At 43.1% G+C, this 27,101-nt stretch overlaps 3 protein-coding genes across 3 annotated transcripts; 1 reads left to right on the top strand and 2 right to left on the bottom strand.

The window, feature by feature from the left end:
- Positions 1 to 1,330: 1,330 nt before the first annotated feature.
- Positions 1,331 to 4,149, bottom strand: LOC108115919. Its single transcript, XM_017227556.2, has 2 exons — positions 2,176 to 4,149; positions 1,331 to 2,108 (listed from the first exon to the last, which is right to left on the bottom strand). The coding sequence occupies exons 1-2, from the start codon at positions 2,495 to 2,497 to the stop codon at positions 1,477 to 1,479; spliced, it is 954 nt and encodes a 317-aa protein (XP_017083045.2). The 5' UTR covers positions 2,498 to 4,149; the 3' UTR covers positions 1,331 to 1,476.
- A 1,015-nt stretch (positions 4,150 to 5,164) lies between these two features.
- On the bottom strand, positions 5,165 to 6,207 carry LOC108115920. The gene is made up of 2 exons (XM_017227557.2): positions 5,952 to 6,207; positions 5,165 to 5,884 (listed from the first exon to the last, which is right to left on the bottom strand). Exons 1-2 carry the CDS (start codon positions 6,205 to 6,207, stop codon positions 5,277 to 5,279), a joined length of 864 nt encoding a protein of 287 aa, XP_017083046.2. The 3' UTR covers positions 5,165 to 5,276.
- Positions 6,208 to 24,884: 18,677 nt separating this feature from the next.
- Positions 24,885 to 25,344, top strand: LOC108115967. The gene is made up of 2 exons (XM_017227603.2): positions 24,885 to 25,020; positions 25,085 to 25,344. The coding sequence occupies exons 1-2, from the start codon at positions 24,963 to 24,965 to the stop codon at positions 25,270 to 25,272; spliced, it is 246 nt and encodes an 81-aa protein (XP_017083092.2). The 5' UTR covers positions 24,885 to 24,962; the 3' UTR covers positions 25,273 to 25,344.
- The last annotated feature ends 1,757 nt before the right edge of the window (positions 25,345 to 27,101 follow it).

Here is a 27,101-nt window from a genome sequence, read left to right as displayed (position 1 = left end):
AAAAGTGGCGCATAAAAAGAAAGTTTAAAGCACACTTTTTTACCCTTGCCTTTTGATATCGTTTCGCTGGCGGTTTTGAATTCGAATTTGTTTTTGTTTATTTTTTGGCTTGCAGCCGCGGCTGTAAATGGGTAAAACTGCATTTGATAATTACGAGAGTACCTCCAGCTCGGTGATTCAATAAAGGCGGTTGGTCGGTCGGCTTGCCTTTCCCGTCGATGCCGGGTAAATAACCAAAATTACAAAACCGCCACCGACTGCGCCAAAGAATTTGTGTCACAAGTTGCACAATGCCGAACACTGCCGACACTAGATTTCCATCGACTACCGTACACACGGCGTATGAGCAACGAGTAGGCTGCGGCTATGACTATGGCGATGGCGATGCCGAACAAATGCCAAACCGCCAAAGAAGTAAAACTGCAATTTGCAAACTCAGTTACATAAGCCAACTCGTCGACTGGGCGACCGGCTTGGCGGAGCCGCCTTGACGGAAGTCGGGAAAACATAGTTCCACGGGAAAATCGCTTTTCCAAGAGCATGAAATTAGTTGAATAAATTTTCAACAGACGGCTAAAATGCGTGTAGATATCAAACATGGTCAACGGGCACCAGCAACCAGCCACCGCTGAAGTATGTAGAGTAAGCCAATAAGTAAATTGGCCAATAGCAGGAGCCATTGTGGTAGTTGGCCATGGACAGGAAGTTTCATCTAAACGATCCGATAGTTTACGACCACTTAAAAACCAAGTTAATATGCCTATTTGTCAGCAACTTCAAATGGCTTAAAGTGTGAATGAGGTGCGAAGAAATTATGTGTCCACTGTTGTTTTTCATAGCCAATAAATATTTTATTATATTTATCAAATTAGTGAAATCCCAATTTAGTTTATTTCCAAAACTTTATTATCATTTGCGACTCTCCAAGCTGTAAATTTAACTTTCAAATTTATGAAAACTTCTAAATATATACACATTTTCTGAATGTTTTTTGTTTTTTTTTTCACTTTAAAAATAAATTTCCCTTATTTGAAAAGCGCGCCCACACAATATATATTTGTCTCACCTTGCTTGTATTGCTTATTCAGTCGCCCTCTTCTGTTTCTCTTTATCGAATATATAGTGTACTCGCTTGCAAAATAGGTGGCGCCAGCTTACGCTTACCGCCCTCTATTGAGAATTGAAATCAGTAGATGAGCGTCATCTATGTGGCTGTCAATAGAACTACAAGGTGTACCAAACATTATAGCATACTTTGTGATGCTTATGTTATCACAAAAAATATAACAGAAACACAATTCTCTCAAAAATGTACGGAAAGTGCTTATGATTTAATTCTGTACAACTTTTTTAAATACATTTAATCTATCTTCATTTAACTTTAAAACAATTATTCTTCCGATATGGCACAATATCCCAAAACCAAGTGAGTTTAACCAAAAAAGCCAATGCTATCATCAACTGCTATTATCATTATCATTTTTCGAATTTATCCGAATAGTTTGGGAGATTCCTATCAATAAAGTCCTGTGGCTCACAGCAGATGGTGAATCCGAACCCCTTTAGGATTAAAGATGGAGGGCAGGGAATCTCTTTACAGAACTCTGATGCGTCTGGTCTTTCGGTTGCCCATCCATTATTGGATGTCATAATCACGTACGTCATTTCCTGTTTTTCGCTGTGAACAATTTTGTAGACCCATTTGGGAACTGGATTTTTGCCCTCTGCTAGGTAAATTGGAGTCGGCTGTTGATCCATATTGTTCAGTTCCAGAATACCTAATACACCGGTAAGGATGCTCACGGTATCTTCGAATTGACGAACCCAATTTTCTATGGTCCTCCAATTGCTTCGATTGATGCGGTAGTGTTGGGGAAAAGCGTTTATGTACCTGTTTGTTTGCTCCATAACCCTAGGGTCGGAGAAGTCTGCGGAGGGTGTCAGGTGTCCTCTGTCGAATGAAGAGCTTTGGGGCGAAGGTATATACTGCTGACCAGGCCCCAAAAGAGCTTCAAACTGATTATAGATATTAGCCCGCTGGAAGGAGGCTGCATCTGCAGCGGAAATCAACCCATCACGGAAGAACTCCGTCTGAGGACGATCGGCTCCTGTGATTTGGGATATGAAGTACTTAAATAGGTATTGTCTTGCATTTAGTGACGAATGTCAACTTACTTGAATTGGTTGGGATATATGGACTGATGGAGTAATAAGCTGTCATTGTTTTCGGGTCGTAGCAGCTTCGAAAAATCTCAATTTCCTTGTCACCCACTATTAACCCAACAATGTACATAACATGCGGACAATTTGGATCATCGACAGTCTTAAGGAATGGCGTAGTGCTGCCACCCCCACATTTGGAAGTGGAATCAGGCGATTGTAGGAAAAATGTGGCATCCAGCGCGACAAGTACGACTAACCAAAATATATTCCTCCACATCTTCACAGGTTGATACAAGCAGTGGAACTGAGGAATTGAAGAAAACTGGCTAGACATAAGTTCGCCTGCACAGAAAGCACTGAATAATAGCGATAATTGTTATCTCTTTAGGTATTCTATAGTATTCGTCGGCGAGAACATTTTCAGTGGCATTCTGAATTCGGGGAATTACACTCTTTTCTTTTGGTAGATGATATTGAGCGAAAAGCACGGCAGCCGAGGCATACGAGTAAGTACATATAACACAAGAGAGGGAATGATGTAGTCAGTTGAGCTTGATGAGTCAAAACGATCGTACGTGACGACTGTGCTGTCGCGAAAATATGGAAGAAGCATCCCTTCTCCGATATATTCTTTATACAACTTTCGTTCTTTAATTTTATTAATTTCTAGTTAACTGACCTTTTAAATTTGTATTCCCGTTACTCCTAGAGGAAAAGGGTGTATTGTATTCGCTGGAAAGTATGTAGAAATGTAGAAGGAATTTTTTCCGACTCTATAAAGTTTGATATTCTTGAAAAGGATCAATAGCCGCGGAAAACTGTGAGGTTTATCATCAGTTATTAAACATGTTTTCCTCATGTTTTCACTGACTCGATTTTTTCTAGCAAAATGATTATTTGAAAATTAGATAAGCCACAAAAGGGTATCTTATAGTCGAGGAACTGGACTATATCGTTTCTTTGTTATTTTCTTATCTCGTGCAAAATTATCGCACACCATGACTAATAGTAAGGTGATTAATATTAGCGTTAAAGTGTATTAAATGTAGCTCAGTATTTTGTTTAGGTATTGCTCTCAGTGATAATGCGACTGTTTAAAAATGTTGATTGTACTATCAATGTTTAATCAATTCACTGAAGTGCTGAGAAAAACGCATTACCAGAGAGTCGTAGCATCTCAAAAATTAAAATTGCACTGCTCTCATCTCTCCTCGCGGAGTATAATCTTTACACTTTTGTGACAAATATTTGCTCTTTACTCTTCGTTTCATTCACTTGGGTATTACTCACTCACTAACCCACGTTAGCTGCTCTCTACTGCGTTCTACAGTCACTTTTAACTGCATCGGACAGCACGTCTGCATATAAATGACCTGTTTGATGTTGATTTTTGTTAGGCATTTGTTTGTTATTTGTTACATGGCAGCCAGAGTTAGAGTATCTGGACAGAGGACATGAGGCCCATTATTAAAATCCAGCTGGCTCATAATATTTCAAACCAAAAACTTTGTTAGTTGAACCAAAAATCTTAATTAGAATATTAGAAAACTTTTACAAAAAATATTAATACATCATAACGATGTTAATTAATATCTCCGTGTTGATCATTTTCAGAGTTCATCATACCGACTTGCGATATTCCTTTCAATGAAGTCTTTCGCTTCACAGCAGAAGGTATGTCCTGACCCTCTAAGCTTTAAGGTTTCCGGGCAATCAACCTCTCGACAGACCGATGATGGATCTGGTCTTTCGGTTTCCCATCCATTATTGGATGTCAGAATCACGTACATCTTTTTTTTTGTGATACTGTGAACAATTTTGTAGACCCACCTGGGAACTGGAATTCCACCTTCCGCCAGATATATCTGCGTTGGCTGTTGATCCCTGTTGTTCAGTTCCAGAATACCTAATACACCTGTTCGGACTCTAACGGTGTCGTTTAATTGACGAACCCAATTTTCTACGGTTCTCCAATTGCTCCGATTGATGCGGTAGTGTTAGGGAAAAACGTTTATGTATCTGTTTGTCTGCTCCCTATTCCTAGGGTTGCTGAAGTCTGCCGAAGGTGTCAGGTGTCCTCTGTCGAAGGAAGAACTCTGCGGAGAAGCTATATACTGTTGTCCCGGTCCCAAAAGAGCTTCAAACTGTTCATAAACATTGGTCTGCTGAAAGGAGGCTGCATCTTGAGAAGAAATCAACCCATCACGGTTGAAACTCGTCTGTGGACGATCGGATCCTTTATTTTGGGGATTTAATGTTTCGAAATCAGTCTTTATTTTCCCTCAATGACGGCAGTAAACTTACTCGAACTAGTTGGGTTAACAGTGTGAATGGTGAAATCTGCTGTCATTGTTTCTGGGTCGTAGCAGGTTCGATAGAGCTCTACTTCTAAGTTTCCCATTTTATAACCAACTACAAACATCGTTTTTGGACAACTGGGATCATTGACAGATTTCAAGAATGGCAAATAGTAATCCATGCAGTTGTCATTGGGCAGCGGTGGGTAAATTATGACATCTTCTTGGGAGGAGGACGATCTATCTCCATGAATGTTTAGCAGATCGCGACTGTCACCGGTGGGGGCAATCAGGGGAAATGCACCTTTCATTTTTGAACAGCCTACGGATAAGCTTTAAGGATTACGGTTACCCAATAGGTAGCTAGAGAGATACGTACGCCGAACAAGATCAGAACTTCACAGTTTGAAATAAAAAGTAAAACTGAGCACACGAAGAGAACCGTCTTTATATATACCGCTCCGTCCAAGAGAAAACCCTATATAAATCTTTCCCATTTTGTATAATTTTGTACGACGCAAATGTTTGTGTTCTTATCTCATGCTAACTTATAGACAAATATTTCATCCTCGCTCTTCTTTTCATCCACTTGGGCATTGCTTACTAACTATATTCTGCAGTTCAGCTCTGAGTCAGTGAAGCGCGCAAACTGCGCAGAGTGAAGTGTCTCTGGGCAGAGAATATGGGAGAAGACTGAAAGAAAATCAGGTATATAGATTTCTCATATATTCCATATATTTTACACATTTTCATCCAAAAACCTTGTTAATAAAACAAAAAAACAAAACTAAATATTTTCATGATCATTCTCAGAATTTATCTGAATATCCTTGAAATAAAGTCCTGTGGCTCACAGCAGAAGGTGAATCCGAACCCTTTTAAATTTAAAGTTGGAGGGCAGGGAACCTCTTGGCAGACCGATGATGGGTCTGGTCTTTCGGTTTCCCATCCATTGTTGGATGTCAAAATCACGTACGTCATTTCCTGCTTTTCGCTGTGAACAATTTTGTAGACCCACCTGGGAACTGGATTTCTGCCCTGTGCTAGGTAAATTGGAGTCGGCTGTTGATACCTGTTGTTCAGTTCTAGAATACCTAAGACACCGGTGAGGACTCTAACGGTATCGTCCAATCGACGAACCCAGTTTTCTACTGTCCTCCAAGTGCCCCGATTGATGCGGAAGTGTTGGGGAAACGCGTTCAAGTACCTGTTTGTCTGCTGCATATCCCTAGCGCTGACAAAGTCTGCGGAGGGTGTCAGATGTCCTCTGTCGAAGGAAGAACTTTGGGGCGAAGGTATATACTGCTGTCCCGGTCCCAAAAGAGCTTCAAACCGATCATAAATATTGGCCCTCTCAAAGGAGGCTGCATCTTCAGAAGAGATCAGCCCATCGCGGTAGAAACCCGTCAGCGGTCGATCGGCTCCTGTATTTTGGGATACCAAATTCTTAAATAAATATTGACTTGCATTAAGTGTCTGATGTCAACTTACTCGAGTTGATTGGGTAATACGTGTTTATGGAAAAATAAGCTGTCATTGTGGCTGCGTCGTAGCAACTTCGATAGAGCTCTATTTTCAAATTATCCACCAAATACCCAACAATGTACATAGTATGTGGACAGCTGGGGTCATCGGTAGTCCAAACTAACGGCGAAAGGTTATCTACACAGGCGGAACTAGGCAACGGTGGGTAATATGTGCCATCTTCCTGACAAGTGGTCCTAAACGTATTGGTCTCGCAGAGCATTAATCTTTCCTCATCGGGGCTTATAATACTTTCGAGTGTATGCCCTATTTGGCCAAGTAGGAGATTGTTTAAGGGATCACCTTTCCCTGCTGGACAACCACAAACTGTACCGCTTTGGGTAACATAATAGAGAGTTGACGCGAGAACTACGCAAGCCCAAAATATAATCGGCCACATCTTCACAGTTTGATATAAACAGAAGAACTGAAGCTTCGAAGAAAAACGGATAGAAATAAGATCCGCTGCACCGACGGAAGATATTAAACTAACTGCGATTATTGTTATCTTTCTAGCTTATTTTATTTAAGCTACTAGCTCGGGACACAATCAGAAGTTCCTTATTAAAATTTTATTATTTTCAAATAGATTCACTCATCTTTTAGGCAACTTTTGTGTTCTCATCTCGCGTAAAATAATGGTGATTCATACATTTGAGGCAAATATTTGATCTTCACTTGGCTATTACTTACTGACTTACATTCTGTCATTAACCCAAACTAGCTACTGTATACTGCGTTCTACTGCCACTTTCAACTGCATCACCGCTCCGAGTCAGAGAAACGGGCAAACTCGTCGCAGCACGCCCGCATAAACATGACCTGATTGATGTTGGTTTTAGTTGGCCATTTATTTGTTATTTGCACGTTACATGGCAGCCAGAGTGCAGAGTCTCTGGGCAGAGGACATGGGTCGAAGGACCCGTCATCAAAAGCCAGCCGGCAGCCATGACCAAACCGATACCGTTAGCAGAAAGGACCTAATGGATGAGAAGCTGGCCCATCTTTAAAGTGCACTCTCGACTTTAAATGGTATGGGGAAAATGCTGTACATTCAATTTGTCACATGCCAGGGTGCCGCATATTTGGACGAAATATTTTCGAATGTGTCACAAAATTTTACAGGGACGAGGACGAGGACGAGGACAAGGACGAGAGAGACGGGATCCCCACCCAATGGCAAACATGAATTATGCTTATCCACGTGTTAGGCACAATGGCTAGCCGACCTTCCGTCGGCATTGCCGCAACCTAATATTAATTTGCTGATTTATGGGCGCCCAAGCCACAGTGAGGCAACTATAAATTTTAATGAAAATTTAATAAATGCGTCGGACAGAGGGACTTTTTGCCCGGCATTGTTAACGTGGATATTTAAGCAATTATATGATGGCGTTGTGGCTTTAAGTGGCGAATATTTCAATACACTGCCAACAAAAACAAGTCATTAAAAATGAAAATAAACACACACACACACATACGATGGAATGGATTAGGCGGGAATGCTGCGGAAAAGCCACCGACCCCGCAAAAATGAAGCCTCATCCTCAGAGCAGCCGCAAAAACAAACTGGCAGTCCGGTGAACTGAACTCGGAGTCGGAAGCGACGGAGGAGCCAGAGATCCACCAGACGGTCGATACAAAATAGTTAAATATTTTATGCCACTGCTATTTTACGCTTGTAAATCAGAGTCCAAGCCACAGGCAGACAGACGGCTTGGTTCAAGCAGTGCAAAACCAAAAAGTTCGCATCGGAAAGTAAGCTCGAATAGTTGGGCTTTGCCAACCTGGCAGACCGCCTTTGCATATGCCTCCGGGATGGCGAGTGTATGGGTCTATGTGTCTACCATCATGGCATCCTGGCAGCCAGACCTGTTTAATATTAAAATCAAATTCCTCGAGATAAATTTCATTTTGGCAGGCCCAGATAGACAAATATTTGCCCGGCTGAGGCATTTTGCATTGAATAATTTACCGTCCTTATGCTGGAGCCACATGTTGAAGTAACATCAGCAGTAATAATAAGATAAACGCTTGTAAATGGAATGCAACGAATTAACAGTCATAAATTAAATTAATTGCATTGCAATCCGGTTAATAATTTAGACACCATTCCGGCTTTGATCCCATGCCAAAGTGTCTCAGGTGTCGAAAGGCATACAATTCAATCTGCCAGCTGGGGAAAGGGCTAGGAAAACATGCCTCTGGCAGATCCAGGACCTCAGCCAGGACAACAAACAAAGCACCATTGAGCTCTGTGTGGCTTGTTTTCTTTTTCGGGTTTCCCAGAGATCCCCTTTCCAGTTTCCTTTGCCATGGCCTCTTTAAGCAAAACGGCAAAACAATACAGGCTGACAGCCAGTCCGTAATGGATATCGATATTTTTCAGATAGTTGGTGGGATAGGTGGGCTGGTTGGATGTTGAATGTTGGATGCTACGGTTCCGGTTCCATCAAAGCAGCAGGAAAGCCTGACAGTCGGTACAGTTTCGTGCTGGCTTGCAGCGATTTTAACAAACAAATCAATTTATTTGCCAGATTACAATTTACGTGACTCAGTTACAAATTGCTTTATTTATTTAGCACAGCACAATGAGTAGACCAGGAATGGGGCAGGGAGTTGGGTGAAAGGAAGTCGGGACTGGTCTGAAACAAAACGTTGCCGGGCAAATACATCAATTAGATACATAGCAGCCGACTAAAGTAATGACTAATTGAGTACACGGTTTGCTCACATGCAACGCGCCCTTAAACAGGAATGTTGAGCCCGTAAGGCAGCTGTGTCCGGCCAAAACAATGGATTAATCACTGACATAACATGGTCAAGGAAAATGAAGTTGGAAAATCATATTTCGTTGCAGGCAAAAATGCAATCCAAATGTAATTTAATACATTTTATCGTTAAAGTTATTTCTTTTCCCATAATATAATAAACTGGCCACCCCACTCAAATTGTTATATTCTATTGGCCAAAGTCCCCGAAATCAATAACCATTGCGATGCAAACGAACCAAAGCCCAACGCCAACCATCTATGAATTCCAATTCATCAAACCCTGTAGAACAACAATTAAAAAGTGGGCGAGGGAAAACAAAACAAAGGGAGGCGGGAGAAATAATGAAAAATAAAGAGAATCGATCTCATTACTTAGCAACGGCCGGGAGCACAAAGCCAGTTGAAGTGGCTGTAAGTTTAATAACAGAAATGCTCAAAACATAAGCCACAAAGGCGGAAATCTCATAGAAATGTCCAGCGAAGGCAAACAGAACAAAAGTCTGCCAAAACCCGAAAGCAGAACTCAATCAGGCATAAAACATTAAAAGCTCCCCAAGTAGCACGAAAGAAATGGCACAGCAATCGCTCGAAAGAAAGGAAAATCCAGCTGAGAAGGTCCATGCCCCACTTCCCTCCTACACCCTCAGAAAAAAGCTGAGGAGGCGGAAAACTGTAGCAGGAAGGGCAGGCAAGTGGGCTGGCAGCCAGGCAGCAGGGTCAGTAGCAGAGGAAACGGAAACAGTGCAAGTTAAAGTTTGCAGCAACGGACTCCATCTTTGAATTAGTGAATTTCCGGTGGCAGCAACTGTAACTGGTAAAAATGTTTTTAATTCTGTTTCTTTTTTGCTATTTCTGCAATCTCGGTTGCATTGCAACAATTGTAAAGGCCAAAGGGAAAATGCTTCATCTATCTACTGGTCATTTGTGTGCTCTCAGTTTTAGTTTCTGTTTTTACTGGACAGATAGATGGATAGATGCATCTGTGTGTTCCATTGCTTCTTTCTTTTTTTTTTTGCTCAAAAGCAAAGGGGAATGCCGGAGTTTGCTTTGACTGCGATAAGCCGCGTTTCAGTGCCAGCAAATATGGAATCTGGCGGACAAGCCAAGTCAATGCTATCGGCCACAGTTGGTTTTAACCAACCCGAAAACAAACATTAAAGCCAGCCACAGGAGCTATCAACATGCTGGCCCGCAAATCGATTAACTTTGGCTTCTTAATTAACATATTTTGTGGTCCATGGGTCCATTGGTAAACTCCCGACATGTTGCTTGAATAAATTACATGCGACAAGCCGCAACATGTTAATCCCCACGTCAACACAGCCTCGGTTGATTCCATATGCACAGCCATCGCTCATTTAACTGCTTATCAAGTATGGATGGAGGTTGGAAATTGGAGAAGGCCGGTGGGTGGGTTGGGACGGTCCTGTCATGCGGTTGCTGGTCTCATCTCATGTCACTGGCCATAATAACAATAATAATAATACGTAATTCGGAGACCGAATGCCCACAACCTGGCGTGCAATCAGCGGATGCGCCTTAATGTATGCAATGATTGATATTATGGCCAAATCGAGGGTCACATGCCATGTCACGAATTAGGCCATGTCGTTGGGCATTAGTTTGGCCAGTTTGGCAGATGGATTGGATCGGTATCAGTATTGGTTTCGGCATTGGCATCAGTATCGGTATCGGCATCGGCATCGGTGTCGATGTCGGTCTGCTGAGCCCAAATTGTTTGCGTTAAATAATGCATTAAATTAAATGGCCGAGACTCCAAAGCAAACAGCTGCCAGGTAAGAGCAACTTCTGTGGCAACGGCACACGGATCCCATCCGATCCGAGAAAAATGTTCCACACAAACAGACCGTAAATGCAGTTGCAGCCAACATCCAACAGCCAACAACCAACGACTGACGACCAAAAACCAAACCGAAGCAACCCAAAAGCCGAAACGCACAGGCAAACCCGCAAATTGCATACAAATGAAGCAATTTGCACTTGAGGCTGCCTGCCTTCCAGGCGAAATCAATTTTCAATTAAGAATTGCATATTTTTGTACACATTTATATATAAAGTATATATCTGTGTTTGTGTGCCATTATGTTGTATGTGGGTGTGGGTGTGTGCGTGTTTGTGTGTAGACGCGAAACTGCACCGGTTTACACACTTTTACACATTTTGACTCGTGAAGCTGGCGCTGGTTTAATTGGAAAATCAAATTAAATTTCGAGGCTTAAGCACATTACGTATACGCCACGTTGCTTTCACATAAAACTTCCCTTTCGCTGTCTGCGCAAGTTAAGGCATTTTTAACAGCTCCCGGAGAAGCTCAACTCAAACTGAGAGCTGAGTTGAGCTCCCAAACCATCCGCATCCGTACTTTTAGCCATCGGCTGTTGCTCCTCTAAAAGCTTTGCCCCATTTGCAACAACAACTAAAAAGCAAGAAGAACAACAGTTACAATAATGGCAAACCCAGGAGATAAAAAGATAATATCCATTTGTCTGTTTGTTGGCTGTTGGCTGTTTGTTGTTTCCAACAGCAACAGCAGCAGCAGCAGCAGCATCAGCATCAGCAGTAGAAGCAACAACATTTTAAGCGGATTTTGCTTTGCTGGCTGTCAACTTTTGGTCAGAATCGAGCGCTTGGTCCATTTTAATTGATTTGCATGGAACATTTCAGATGGGCAGATGGTTTTTGGTGGTGTGGGTTGGTGGCTGATGGGTGGCTGGATGTGGCCATTGGTTTTTAGTTTGCAATGGCAGCACATTTTCGCTGATTTGCCGAATGCGCTGAGTCCAAATGAGACAGAGCCCCAAAAGTTGAGTTCTGGCCAGGACAATGATTAAATCGAATGCGCCCATCGATGCGTAACGAGAACAAACTCTAATTGGAATGGATCGGCCGGAAGGAATGCTAATGTGCCGCATAACTTTCGATGAGCAGGGGATGGTGCATATGTACTCGTATAAGCCATTGGGCTGCGCAAACACATTTGTCATCCAACGTCAGGGCTTTATTATAATGTCATCATGGTTGGGAAGTGTCAACCATTAAAACCGAACATCATCATCTATTTAGAACGTTTTTATTATTTCTCTGTTCATCCGGCTCATTCAGTGCGACAAAATAACAAAATAACAAAATAAAAATCCACATCGTTAAAAATTTGCGCAACGCCTCGACATATTGGCTAAAGTATTTCATCAAATTGAATTCAATCACGTGCCAATGATCAATCGATACTGTCAACGTAAAATACAATGCCAACGGAGCCATGAATGAAGCATCGTCTAACTGGATTCGAGCTTTCTCCTTTCTCTTTTTCCCTTCACTTCAGTTCAGTTCAGTTAGGTTCGGGTCGACTTTGCTTTACTCTCGGCACGAGCTGATTGAATGACTTTTGACATTAGTGCACAATGTCGTTAATCAAAATGCTTTCGACTCTGCCCAATCCAAGTACGAGTACAAGTATCCCGAATCCAGCATTCAGCAGCCAAAATCCTGAATCCCGAATCCCACATCCAGCCAACTGGCAGCCTAATGCCTGGTATGTGTCGAATGTCAATGGTTGGGTGGTTCTAGGGGGGAATGGAATGGCATGGCATGGCATGGAGCTATGCGACCTATGCCCAAATCGGTGGCACCCACAAGCCAGCCACCCAGCCTACACACCTACACTAATTCAATGAGATGGCTTACACAGACATCAGTGGCATTATGACATGCCAGGGAATTCCATTTAGCGACCTTGAAGTGATTTTTGGCCAGCCAAATGTTTTGGCCCACTTCATTGAAATCGCCAGCTGTCTGTCCCTCTGAGCGAGTACGAGAGCCTGCCTGTCTGGTTGTGTGCGTGCTGCAAAGTTAATTCTAGCACAATAAAAATCTGTTTTATGGCGCCGAGTGTGTGCCTGCTCATTAAGCATCTTCCGCTGGCAAACAGCTGTGAATGTGTGAGTTTGGTGCGGAAAAGGGGGGTTTTTAGGGGGCCATAAGCGCACTCTTATGTAAATGTAGCCAGGCACGAACTGAGGGGCCGCTACTGCTGTTTATTTCCTGTACATGGAAAAAAAATAATGAAATATTAAAGAATTTTACCTCAAAAATTGACTGAGCCTGACATTATTAACCAGACCATTAAGATTACATCCCAAAAAGTATGCAACAATTCTTGCAAGCTTAATCATAGCTAAAAGCGACTGATTACCCTATAATTAAAGTTATATTTCTTACTAATATTTAAACTATTTTCTCTGCGTGCATGTTGCTGTGTTTGTCTGCTGTCTGCACGTTCTGCGTGGTGCATGCATTTCGTAGTAATTGTGTAAACAACCTCACACACGCTTATAGCACAGACACTCCTTGGTGGCCATATGCCTGCCCCCCTGCCTCTGGATACCCTCTTCTCTTTCCTTCCCCTCGCCTTTAGCCCAGCTTGCTGTTGTTGGTACTCCTTAGTCAAACGCATAATTATGTCACGTAAGTTTAGAGCAGTTAACTGTGATGTTGCAATTTAGTAGCAATTCACGCTCAAGTTTGCAAAGAGAGACTCGAGTCGAGTCGAGTCGCCTAGAGTCGACTGAACAGCAGCAACGACCCGCAAGTGGCCTTTAGTGTTTTACGGTTGACAGGCTGTCAGCTTGTCCTGGCTCTGTGTCCTGGCAGGAGTGTCGAGTTAATATGACAGAGCCTTGTTTGCCGGTCAGCGGTAAGAGCGCTCATACGCCCCATTGGCCGCTCGACTTTTCCAGCCATTTTAATTGAGCTGAAAATCACTTAACCCACTTGTGGCAAAAACACCAAAGCCAACGAAACTAAAGCGAGAATCAACAGAAAAAAAACGCAAAGGGGGAAATGGGGAAAGTGGGCCAAGCATAAGTGCATACCCAAAAGACCCAAACTGGTTGAACGGAGACGCAGCATCCATTATTGCGGTCATTATGCACCTGGAAAAGGTGAGACTGGCAGCATGTGTGCCCTGCCTGTGGGTGAGTCCATGAATGCACTCATTTGGGGAGATAAGCGCCCAGAATGAGCTTCTATTTGCTGTTAATGGATTACCGCACTCGGAAAACTCTAGGGGGTAAAGCCAACTGGATATGATTTCCTTGCTAAGTACGATGGGAAAAATAAATTTTATAAAGTTTGAATTTTTATTTTATAGTTTGATAAATATTTATGATTACATCAACATCATTATATCCCATAATGAGATGTTTTTTAAAAGATTCAAATTCTTTATCATGGTGAAATGTCTAAGAAATTACCCACTCACCTAGTTTAAGATGCATTTGTGAATGGACAAAAGAAAAACTGGTGAAAACAACAGGAATCCGAGTCTTTCCTGTGCCGAATGTCTGTTATGGCCCACGTTGTTTTGCATGCCATGCCATCTTTTCAGCTGAATGCAATAAAACATGCTCAACTATTTTGCATTTATTGCTGCAGTAGCTGGAAAGTCCTTTTGTCGTGAATAATTTATGAAAAACTAGGGAAAAATAGATGCACATTGTTTAGCCGGGCCGGCATTGTCTCACTCTGCTCGCTAATAGCTCAAATATTCAGCTGCAAGAGCTACTCGGATCTCAAAGCTTTGTGCCAGAATGAAAAATTGAAAGTTTTCCCTGCCAAACTGCAGCTAATTTCATCTGCAAGTGGGACTGAAGCACGACTAGAGATAGATGCAAATGCTTATCGCGAAAAAGTTGAGCCAAGTATTCCATTGTGTCTTTGTGATCCGAATTTGGAACGAGACTCGAAACTGCTAAAGCATTTAAAACTACAGCTGCAGGAGGACTCGGTAGGGGCAAAGCCACAGATGGGGGAAATTTTTCGAAAACTGCTTCAGGGCGTCGACTTCTATGCTAAAGTTTGGTAACTGTTTGTCGGATTAAACAAGCAATATTCCTTTCTCTCTGTTCTTTTTTTTGTTTTTTGCCAAAGCTTGCTAGCTAGATAAAGGCCACTTATGAAGCTTACGTAACGTAACCCTCGGGCCAGCTGTTGATGTAAGCAAAAAGTTAACAAGAGCCCGAATAACTGAAATCGGGCGATTGACCAAATGTTTTACCACTTTTGCGGAGAGTGCCAATTAAATTCAAAACGATTGCCGGTCTCCTAATAATTTCGTCAATGAATTATGACAACAAATTGGTAGTTAGGAGCACCAAGAAAAACGACTCGTGGCACATGGCGCATAAATTCGGAGCCGGAGCCAAATTATATGGCGAGTGTAAATAGAAGGGGCGTACTCCGGGGGCTGGTCTGAAATTTATGAGAGCCACTCAACCGAGTTTCAAAGGGTTTTCCTTTTTCGGCACACAAGTTAAACAACTCGGCAGGCCAAGTCGATCCAGGGACTATGGATGTGTGCCACGCCTTTCTGGGGCGGAAATCCGCAAATGTGCAAGTTAAATATTGAAAAGTATTTGTTGATTGTACGCAGTAAACGAACATTTTATTGTATTCAGGGCTCACTCAAAGCAAAAGCAACAGCAACAGCAACAGCAATGGCAAAGGCAGAAGGCAACCCCAAAAAGTCGATTGGCATCCGGGAAGATGGAGCTTGAGTTCGAAAGCAGATTACCAAATCGTAGCAATGCCCCAGAGGCGCCGATGCTAAAAGGTAATGCACACACGTGTAGCTGCCACAAGGAACAAGGATCTCCCAGAAACACTGGACACAAGGACATCAGACTTTGGACATTCGACAATGGAGTGAAGACCTGCCTGCCTTCCTTCTAATCGAATTTAAATATTCAAATGCTCGAACTGGACGGAGCCCAAGCTCCTTGGGAATCTCAAATGGAATGGCTGGAATTTTTGTAATTTAGCTTGCTCAGTGTCGATGCAGAAGCCGAGATATGCATATGAAAAATACACAAACTGATTGCATTTCATTTGCATCCAGCATTCATTTGCATTCGCATTGTTTGCCGCAAGAAAGCTGCTCGCAAATAAATGACAACGTTTCTGATCCTCGGCACAGCACTCGGCGCCCAAGTTCCATGTCAAACGTAAAATATAAATTTGTGCGTGCCATCCAGCTGCGCCTCGAGTAATTTGTCAGATTTGTTTGACATTTGTGGGGTTTTGTGTGTGATTACGTTGCCAGCGCTAACTTTGCCGAAAAACCCATGTTAGTCTAATGAGAACTATGAGCAGAAACAGCTGTACACACATCGGCAATGAACTCAGTCAAAGGAGTTAAATATATTTACATATGTGTAAAAAGTAGTATGAGGAAGTTGGGTAGAGAGTAAAGGAAAGAATAAAAGCCTTATTTAAGTTAGTAGTTATTTTACTAAGTAAATTTATCACCTAACTTATTAAAGTTAAGATAAAAGATACATCCACTTAATCGTCACCTAAATACTACTATTTTGAACTCAGCTGTATATTTGCAATAAAGATTCCGGTTCGATGAAATCAACCAGTAAATCTGCCGAATGCATTTTTAAATCTGAAAAAATGTTTTATTCTGTGGACGATGCAAAAAATGCAACAGCAACCGAAAGCCTTTTATAATTCTATCAAATTGAAATGCTGGCATTTTAATTGCTTACAAAAAATCTGCTTCATTTTTATTAACATTTTTAAAACGGAATCTATAATTTGCAGCCGAAATGTTGGTCATATTCCTTTTCTCATGGCTGGCCCAAAATAAAATGGACTTTTAACTCAACCTTCGGATGAGTGACTGCTGCAAATCACCGTCAATGGCTGGCCGCAGTAGACACGTCTGTGAGCATCGCTCAGGAGATGACAGGAGCCAGGAGGTTGTGGCATGTTGACTGTCACACATTTCCATCCTGACACATTGTCCTGGCAGAAGGCATTTTTTAATATGCCAGATCGGACTCGGATCCCCAGAATATTAAAAGCCATGCTGGTGCAGGCTGAGGGGGAGATGGAGCAATCGCTTTAGTGGACAAACTTCAGCCGTTGACAGATCGGGAACAGGGCGAACTTTCACAGAGATAAGCTGCCGAGATGGGGACAAACTTTCATGGCATAATTATCGCTATCTTCTGATTTTAGGGCCACTTAAAATCGTCGAGCAGTGAAGAAGGAATCGTCTTGCCAATCAAAGTGAATTGAATTCAGCTGCCGGCACAGGCACATTAAACTCAGCTGAAAAGTGAAGCGCGGAATGAAGAGCGATGGCCATGGCCAAGATAATCTGATGGCGGTCTTTTCTCTTTTGCGACGATAGCAATTACCCAATGGCCATTCCCATTGGCAGTTGGGACACGTGTTCCGATTAAACGATATTGCCGCGGAGCATAAAGTATGCTAAAGTTGTTAACCAACATCGATTGGCCTGCGCTACATTGTCTGTGCTGAAGCTGAACCTGAAACTGAAGCTGCGTTTTGTCGGCGTTTTCGGTGAGTATTTTATGGCCACGTGGCGTATGCGCAATATTGCTCACTATATCAACTGAAAAAATATTTAGTGCATTGAACAACACAGGCAACAGCAACAAATGGCAGGCCATATATATTCCATTCTCACTCTCTCTTTCGTGAACGAAAAATATATGAGGAAAAAATACAATGCACTGCGGGTGGAAAATGAAAACATGCCACCGACAATTTACCCCACTGATTCTGCAATTCCCGGTGCCTTTAATGCAGTTTACTGGGCTTCATGGCTACATGGCAGAAGTTTCATTAACTTGCTGCTGCTGTCCGATTCTTGAAAAATACGCCAGACAAGCCAGAAACAGCCATCGAAGTTCGCAGGAACAAAAAGCCTTGTCTAACCAATCAACTGTGGCTAACTTTTGGCCACAGAACTTGAATTACAACATGGCGGGGTTAGGGAAGAGTCTGTGCCCCCAGGCAATGCGACACGAAGGAGCCAAGAAATAAGGAGAGAAAAGTCGAGAAAATGCTTCGGGGGAAGAGGCGAAGATGAAAAAAAAAATAGTCAACTGGCAGACACAAATGAGAAATCAAATAAATACTCAATCGAGCGTAAAGCATTCAAAGCGACAGCGTGCCAAAGAGCAGCAGCAACAAATGGGCCATGCCATGTCGGGTTAAGCCCAGTCGATGGGAATGCCTGTGCCAGCCAAGGGGTTAAGTGGGGGCCGGGTGGGGTTAAGTATACGCCTTGTGTAGTGCGGTTCACCTTGGCGACGTGTGCATTTCGCACAAACTGCTAAGCGCATCAATCGAGGCATCAAGGAATCCCCTACAGCTTCTCCTCCTCCTCCTCCTCCTCCATTTTATTCACCCAAAAGCGCTTATGCAATTGTTTCCCGTTTCCGTTTACGACACAATACAAAGCATCTGAAGTGTTTATAGGAAGTCGAAACTTTCTTCGCTGCAGAACGTGATCGGGTTTTGTAATTTTTAAACAGTCTGCAGCATTTTGCCGAGATTTACGAGCCCGCTAGAAATTAAGCCACTGAGCAGCTCGGAAGCAGCTTAACTAGCCCAGGGCAATGGGACACGCAGGACTTCTTGTATCCTGGGGGGTGCTTTAACTAATTTCCAATAAACAGCTCGAAAGTTTTTTGCGACGCGCGTGCAAAACGGCGGGGCAAATGTCTCAGGACTCAGTCCCCTATCTGCTTGTTTTTTTTCCTTCTTTTTTTTTGTGTATTTTTGTTGGGGCACAACAAGAGTATCCACTTATACACATGCCACAGTGTGTGTGAGTATCTGTGCTCAGTGGCGCGTGTGTTTGCGTGCTTGAAATTCATTTAGAGGATTTATATGAAAGCATTGTCTTGCATATTTAATATAATTTACAATACGAAATGGCAACTGCTTCTCAGCTCATCCAGATCCAGCCCGGGATCCCGGGATCCCCCAGCAAAACAAGCGTCACGAGGACAATGTGAGGCATGGCATACAATTTATTATACTAAACGTCAATTTGGTATATATCGACAATCGACTTTGCGTCGGCAAACAGCAACCCAGCTACCAGCTCCTCCTCTTTTCCAGCCTTTCCACCATATCGTGTATGCAAATGATCCCGAGACCCCAAAGATACCCTGTTCAATAGGGGGTTATATGGGATTGGTTTGGGTTTGTATCATTACTAAAATAAAGGAAAAATATTAAATAAAATAAATGTATGCTGTAGTTACAAGACACTACTTGTGATTACCCTTCTTAAGCCCAATCCCAACCTGACTAACTTCCTCTCTCCTCCCTAATAAGTATCCCCCTGTCGATGCCATTTCCCATTTTCATTCTAAATTATATATACTGGCGTTGTATGCGGGGTTTTATACCAACGGCTTATCTGCTTGTTTACAGCACAACAATTTTTTTCGCATGTTTATTTTGCAAACAAGGCGACGCCAAGCAAAATCGTCGGCAAATTTCATTTGGCACTTGTTGAACCTTGGCTTATGACATTGCACGCATATGGTTCCGGCTTGGCCAATTAATGATTCGCCTTTATAAATAATTCAAGTGAAATTGAAACGCCACTTACACCGATTCGCCGGTATGGCGGCATGGCGGTTCGGTGGGAGCCCGACAAATTAATTTTAGGCCATGTCATCCATGGGTATTTATAGGTTGGCTAATGACACGTCACGCATACGACATGGTGGCCCCAGACAAGTTACTTATACGCCCCGTGCATATGATGCGGCTGTTAATTAAACGCGACTAACGGGGACACAATTAAACCTCATTAAGCATTGGACGGCAGTCAAGGAACTGTGGCATTGACTACTTGTCATGGCCATCCAGCAAGCCAGCGTGGATTGCCAGGAGCTATGTCAAAGTCCTTTGCTGCCAAATCGACACAACTGACACTGGCAGAAAGTTTTTCGGGGGAAATCATTAATTTATAAGTGCGACCGGAACTCTCCCTCTCTCTCTCTCTCTCTGTCTTTACCTCGGTCTCTCAAACTCCAATGCAAAACCAATGAAAAGTGGAAACTTTTGCAATTTGCCGAATGCATTTTTGCAGCCATCCTCACCCGAAACTCGACGCTGCGGCGTTTTCGAACAATTGATCTCGATTCGCATCTTAATTCATTACTTAATAGAGTCAACGTCAGACTGACTGGCTGCCTGGTTGGCGGTTAGGGAGCAAAGTTTGCTTTGGTTTCGGCTTTCGTTGATTACATTTGAGATGCATGGCCAATGCAAATGGCTAGGGCAGGGAGAAGGGAACTAAGAACAGGGAACAGAGAACTGGTAACCGGGAACAGGACGTGGATAACTTTGCATTGTGTCATTTGCATGCGGTTCTGTTGTATGCAAATTGCGAGTAATTGGTGTGAAACGTCTGCAATGAACGTGACCCCTGCTCAGCAGACACCGACCGACTACTGGGAGTCCTCGAAAAAGGAGTCCCAGCATGGAGCCCGGCGATATGCATTCATTATTTATAAGCAAAATATCATAAAACTTAACAAGAGAACGAACAGCCAGCGGGTGGCGCAACTATTGGGGTTAGTGCTAACATTTTGTCACGTGTCCGGAATGAAATCAGTTCATCTCGGGAATCTACAAGCAGGGAAGCTGAGCGTGTGTTTGTAAGTGTAACTGCAGCTGGCAAGATGGATGTTTAGCAACAGCTGAAACTACACAAGGGTGAATCTGAATCAGAATCTGCGCTTGGCCCACGGGCCATGACGAACTAATAAACTACATAGTTTACGCATTAAGTCCTGGCATAATTTCCTAGTAAACGCTCGAGAGCAAACCGCTGAGTGGCAAAAGGCAACTGAACTGTCGTTGTCCTAGCAATCGGGTTTGTTCGACAGGACACGAAATACGAACCATCCGAGGGAGTTCTCTTTTATAAGAGAGAGAAAGCTTTCGTCTGTTCTAAACCAGCAAAGAGAAACCTCTTTAACTACCCTTAAGAGCTGCACTTACGATATTCCCCGCTAAGGATAATGAAGGAACTCCCCCTGGGGTCCTTCCTCATGCATGCATGTAAAATGTAAAACCGAAATTGTTATTTGTGCAGTCCGCTTGTTTAGGCTACATGCAACTGCAACAGCAACAACAACAGCAACTACAACGACAGCAATGCTAAACACGACTGCGAATTGCTGAACAGGCCTTGCAATTTCCATTTAACCAGCCAAGTTTCACATTAACCGAACGCTTGAGCTAATTGACTAGACAGCCAAACTGCAGTTGTAACAATTTTGTACCCGTTTTTCGCCGAACCTATTTTTACCTACTGTTTCCCCCGTTCGCTTTTCCTCGGCTAATTAGCTGGGAAAACAGCGAAGGGGCGTGCCACGGTGGGCATATAAATTACGCCATCAACCCAATAAGTTTACACCTATCGAGAGTTCGTAATGGATTGCATTGCAAATTTGAGGTGCGCTGCTGCCAATTCAAAAATGATTTATGCCCACGAACTCACCCCAAACGAAAACGTTGCGTATACGTATTATATATTTTGGGCATCCAGCTTCTGGCCGAATATATCTCCTTGCCTCCAATCCCCCCTCAAGTTAATTAATGTGCGGTCAACATAGGTTTTTGTGGCTTCCAGCTGCTAGGAGCTCGAATGCAGGAGATAGGAGATAGGAGACAGGACCACCACCAGTTCCAAGATATTTATGTTGCCATGTGTTTTGCATTATTGTGGCCAAACATGGTTGTTAAGGCCCCGGAGAAGGAAATGTCTGCGGCTAGTGCATATCATTTAATAAGAATTTTAATGCAGACGCCCGGCACGGAGTGCACATTCCAGCCGGAAATTGAATTCCTGCCTCATTTCATGATGAATTTATGTTGTGTGGTTAAATTAAATAAGACATTAAGTGCTGCATTATGACCAAGCTGAGTGCATTCTGTTCCATCTGGTTGGGCTGGCAATCAGTTTATTCGAGAATTAAGACCATCTCGGGCTAAGCCAAATAACTTGCCAGGGCAAATAAGCAGGCAAGAATTGCTACTGTTGTTGCTGCTGCTCCCAGTCTGGGCCCTTCAATTTTAATTAGCATTCCTGGGAGCCAACAGGAGTTAACAGGCAACGAAGGCAACGTCAAGGCCTTCTTATCCCGGTCCCACTCACGTCCACCGCCAGGTAATTAACAATAACAACTACGACACTCTTGTGACAAAGCCGCCGCCAACCGAAAACATGACATAACAACAAGCCGCCAAGCTTATTTGCCTGGCAATGGTCAGCCAGTTGAATTAGCACCGACTCCTTGGGCCCGGGTGGCTAATTAAAATGTATTGCTTTGTTGTTTTGTTTTGAATACAATCCGGTGGGATGAATTAGGTCGCCTTTAAAGACTTGGCTCTCCCATCTGAAATGGGCGGTGTGTTACATCAACAGAATCATTATTCAAGATGTAGTAGACGTTTGCCAAAACTTCACTGGGAGCGCTAACGATCTGCCAATGTCGAGCCAAAGATGGAGCTGAAGCTTCGCCTGAAACTGATGCGAAATCGAGCCGAACTGAACCAAGAGTTGAGCTAAGCTGCGACCATGCACCATTAACGATAACATCATCAAAGAAAATCCTTTACAACCATGTGTCACGTCAGAACGTGCCCACCCACCCACTCTTTTGCTTTTCGAAGGACACATCCACACAGGGAGAGGCGCAATAGAAGCCTACGCTTCCTGTCACAGGACAAAACGCACAGCAGCAAATTGGCAGCAACGACAGCAATTGCTACAAAAGGGACGACCACCCGAGTATACCCGTATCCGAGAATCCGAGTATCCCCAATATCCCCAGTATCCCCGGTACTCCAGCATCCGAACATCCGAGCGTCCTTCAGCGCCGGAGACGCACGTCGCCAAAGCTCAACTGCACACACATCAAAAATAAACCATCAGGCCAAGGCTGGGAAAAACCGACAACAAAAAACGACGACATATCAACATTAGTCAATGTCGTGTAAGGGAGTACCCGTGTCTAGGCCACCCAACCTCCCTTATCTCTACTCTATATACCCGTTAATCGTTGACTAAAGGGTGTATTGTATTCGGCTAAGTTTAGATAAAAGAGATACCAACTGGTCTGTAAGGCGGCTTAAACTTTGTAAGACTAATAATTTAGTATTAACTGTGGCGGAAGATATAAAAATATCAAAGGCAGTGTACACCACACTATTTGCATAACCATAAAACATAATTTTACAAAGACAAATTAAACAGATTTTATTTAAAACTAATCATTATATGCACCCTTACTTCCTCAAAGGGTATCTTTCAGTCGTGTCCTTAACTACCTAACTTTTTTTCTCAGCTTTTTTTTCGGGTTCGGGTTGTGGAGCTGTTTTGAATAATTGAGCCTCGCTCCGCTTGTGGATTTTGTAAAGTATGAAAAATATGCATGTCTTACTTAGAGCCGCGCCAGAGGCCTAATGAAGTGCTCCGCCCCCCAAGGGCTGTCCCGGCCGGGCCAATAATTAAAACGTGTCGGGCAATTCCTCTCAATTTACACGCCTCTGTTGCCGTTGATCTCTTTTCTGTTGTATTTCTTTTTCTATTTCTGCTGCCACACAAGGCATGGTGGCATCGTTATGGCACTCCTGGTGTCTCCAATTCAAGCTCCTTGCTGCCTGCTGGTGCAAATGGCTCGAGTGGCCGAGATGAAGCTGCATTCGCACGAGCTTGTCATTTATCAGTGGTTCTGCGTCTGCTCTTGAATTTCAATGCAGCTTATACAATTTGCCGTACTTTGCATAAAAGCAAATGCTTGCCACTCCTTGCCATCATCGAAACATTTCCAGAGCCCTGCTTATGTGTGTGCCGACGTTTGCTTAGTTCTGGAAATTTTGTGAGCACGCACCGCACTCTCGATTGGCAGGCAATGGATTGAAAGGAAGAGCTCCTTCCCGATCCGCTGCCTCTTATATTGACTTGCACTTTGTGCCGCTTTGCGGTATTGCGTGGCGCATACGAAATGCCTGCAAGACAATTCGCCAAAGGATCCAGGACTCGCGTCAGTGCCAGAAAAAGAAATAAAAACAAAAAACAATTTTCACTTGTGGTTTGTCTTTGAGCGCATTTCACTTTTCGGTCTTGGTCTGTATTCGCACCTCTTTTTCGGCTTCCTGTAACATGAGTGTATCGGCTTTGGCCACATACACTTTTCCACAAAATAGGGTTTGGCTTTGCCTATAAGGATTTTCATTTTCAACTAGGCCTCTATATAGACTAGAAGTTAAGATAGGGAATTAAAAAATGGATCCAATTCGCCGTGTCTGTCATGTTTTTTTCAACATTTTCTTACCACTTTTTGTGCCATCTCAGATAAGACATTGTCTATTCAGAAGTTGCAATCGCTTATTAAGGGACTGGCGGACTATGCGGCGTATGCGTAACGCAGCCAAGAGACAAGAGAATGTGACACGTAACAGGTGATTTGACCTAGCCAAGCAAATGCAGACAATGCCAAAAAAAAACCGATAACGATAACTTTATCCCAAGATCTTTTGACATGAGCAAACAAATAAAGAAGAAAGCACGCAACAGCCAAAGGAGCAGAGCAAGGCGAATGGAAGGAAGTGCAGAGGAAAAAAACGTGGAAAAATACAAAGTGCTGTCATTCATTGTGCTCTGCTATTTGCCTTGGAAAGGCAGTTCCACTGACATTCTCCTGTCCCCCACTGTCTTTCTCATTCTCCTACGTTCAGTTTTTCTTCGCCACCCCACAAGGACATATGTGTGTTTGTTTGTGTTTCAATGTGTGCGTGTGTCCAAGTCCAAGTCTTTGTGCGTGTGACGTTTTATCTCTGTCACTAAATTGACACTTTAGTTAATGGATTTTGTGTGTGTGAGTGTGCTATTTGTGGCGCTTACTTTTTATCTGTGCTCCTTGGATTTTGCCACTGTTGCTCCTTAACATATCAGAATCAGGAGGCAAACAGGACACCAGGACACCAAGACACCAGGACACGCACTTGCCCGAAACGTTCGTTTGCAAGTGTAAGTACTTTGAATAATAAGAATGCTCACTTTGATGGATGCGCAACAAATCTCTTTAGATTTATCAGCGGAACGATGACAGTACTGCGGATGGGTAATATGTTGTATACCCACATCCCCAATCCCCAGCCCACGGAGAGAGGCGTCATGATCCGCACAACAATTGAGGGATTATTCACGTGCTTGTATCACAGCAAACGATTTGCTACGACTTACGTGTCACTTTTGAGTACACGCACTGTGTAGTAAAAGTGTATAAATATTGGTTAAGTATATGTGCCTTGATTTCGGTTAAACAAAATGCCTCGTCGAGTACTTGAAAACTACGGATTTGAACCAGCCAAGCAGTCATGTTTGCGTAAGTCCTTCTATAAACTGTAACAACGAAAAAAGACAATAATATATATATAAACTTCATGTAGGCAAGTCAAAATTGGATCCCAAAGGTAAATGTGGCGTTGCCATCAAGCAACAACCAAGGGAGCAACCTGTTGCAAAGAAGAATCCATTGAAGTTTCTCGAGCAGAAAACCGATGCGGAACTCGTCGTGCATTGGACTCGTGCTGGCGGCTGTACCCCTTCACCCATTAAATTGTTGCCTCCTTGGTAGTAGTGTGTAATGTCCCAAAATTTACGATTATCCAGGAACTCTTATAATTCAATAATTTATCAATAAAAAAAAGGAACTGCAAGCAAGACAAATTTTAGAATTTTTAAATTCGATTTCAGCTGAAAACATTGTTTTCCCATCATCCTAGGCAACTTTTCCAAAAATTATCATAAAACATGCCTCAACTCAGCAAGCATTATGATTGAAAAGGCTCCTGTGGAGACATTTGCTATGCGTATTCGATAGACAGGATGCCATAGAGAGCGAGAACACACTTCCAGCTTATTTTCAGGATTTTCGAGGGGGCAAAACATAGCAGAGTTAAAAAATAAAATAAAATATTTAATGCCCTCGGCTTATGTGCTGGATTCCGATACTATTTCGACCTGGACCGCGTGCGATAAATACACATGTGTATATCTGTCACAGTGTGTCAAGTTTTAAATCGGCTTTCGGGTCGGCCAGCAGCTTCAATTTGACGCAATAATTTATATGTGATTTGGTCGCATTGCGGCGGCTTGTCAGGACTCTGTTCGTCCGGGGGCAGGGATTTGTAAGTTCTGTTGACAAAATAAGCAAAATAATAAATTACAAAAGTTGTGGCACGCGCTTCCGCCGGGATTTGGTTAATCGAATATGCACACAGTGGGATATTCGAATCGTTCCAATCACTTTTCCCAACCCACCCATCATCATCATCATCATGATCATGACCATCATCATCGTATGCAGGCCCTTGACACATTAATTGGCCAAGTGCACGGCAAAGTTGAGGGGCTGGCATTTGCAGTATTAAATAAATATATGGCCATGTGCTTTATGCGGCACCCAGGTGTGCTCCAAACTGGCCAAAGCCGAAGTGGTAAACTTTCCTCTGAATGTGCCAGCACATGCAACTTGCTAGTTGCAACATTCCCATTCGGCCACCCACCACTTGGGCATTGGGCGCGAACTTGGCCGAGCAAACTTTTCCTGTTCGGTTGTGGATCGCTTTAAAGCGACTCTATTTATGCCACTGGCAGACTAACCACCCACACTTGGAGAAATGTATATGTAGTTTAAAGTTTGAGTGAAGAAGCTGTGGCCAAAGTTATGCCTGGTTGAGAAAGGTAAGACCTTGGTTCGAAAGGGAAAACTTAAGTTTATGTACATTTGTTCTTATCAATATAAAATGATGGGAAAAAAATAAACTTACTTTATATATTTACTTCCTTAATTGAATGCCAAAATAATTGTAGGTTTGTTAGTTTCCAGTCAGTTTCGTTGATTTAAATACATAAAATATCAATACCATAATCCCATCGAAGGACAAACCTTACAAGCTATAACCTACTAATTTCTTTCAGTCCAGGATGCTTTCTGAAAACGGGCTTTGGCGACCGGGTGCTCATTATGCCCACAGCCGAGGGTATCGCGCTAAGTGGCTCCTGCATTGGGAATGGAAACTAAATGAATGGCCGCTTGAAATGCCTTGAAGCCCAAAGGATTAAATGCTCGCTGCACACACAAAGGCGGCGGACTTTGCCACCGCATTGTGAAAACAACTCATTTATCATAAGCGTGCTGCAGTGGGATGATGATGATGACGATGACGGGGTGGAGGTAGAGGGGTTAGGGGTTAGGGCGCTGAAGAGGAACGGACTGAGGCTTACGACAAAAGTAACTGACAACTGCAGATGAAATGTTGAAAGCGCGAACTGAACACACAGCGCAACAATTAATTGTCTCCGCATTCATTTGCCCTTCGCCAAGATGCCAGATGGTTTTTATACGAAGAGGAGGGGGTGGGGAAGGTGGAAGCATCCTAGGATCAGAGGGCAAAGGGCCAA

The sequence above is a fragment of the Drosophila eugracilis genome, unplaced genomic scaffold (genome assembly GCF_018153835.1).
Source record: "Drosophila eugracilis isolate 14026-0451.02 unplaced genomic scaffold, ASM1815383v1 contig_2159, whole genome shotgun sequence".
NCBI lineage: Eukaryota > Metazoa > Arthropoda > Insecta > Diptera > Drosophilidae > Drosophila > Drosophila eugracilis.
Note: the sequence above shows the minus strand (reverse complement) of the source record. Positions and strands in the feature narration are given on the sequence as shown.

Coding starts and splice junctions, on each gene's coding strand:
- LOC108115919 (XM_017227556.2), bottom strand. CDS start 2,497: ATGTCTAGCCAGTTTTCTTCAATTCCTCAGTTCCACTGCTTGTATCAA. Junction 2,109..2,175: donor ATATATCCCAACCAATTCAA/GTAAGTTGACAT, acceptor CCCAAATCACAG/GAGCCGATCGTCCTCAGACG.
- LOC108115920 (XM_017227557.2), bottom strand. CDS start 6,207: ATGCTCTGCGAGACCAATACGTTTAGGACCACTTGTCAGGAAGATGGC. Junction 5,885..5,951: donor GTATTACCCAATCAACTCGA/GTAAGTTGACAT, acceptor CCCAAAATACAG/GAGCCGATCGACCGCTGACG.
- LOC108115967 (XM_017227603.2), top strand. CDS start 24,963: ATGCCTCGTCGAGTACTTGAAAACTACGGATTTGAACCAGCCAAGCAG. Junction 25,021..25,084: donor AGCCAAGCAGTCATGTTTGC/GTAAGTCCTTCT, acceptor AACTTCATGTAG/GCAAGTCAAAATTGGATCCC.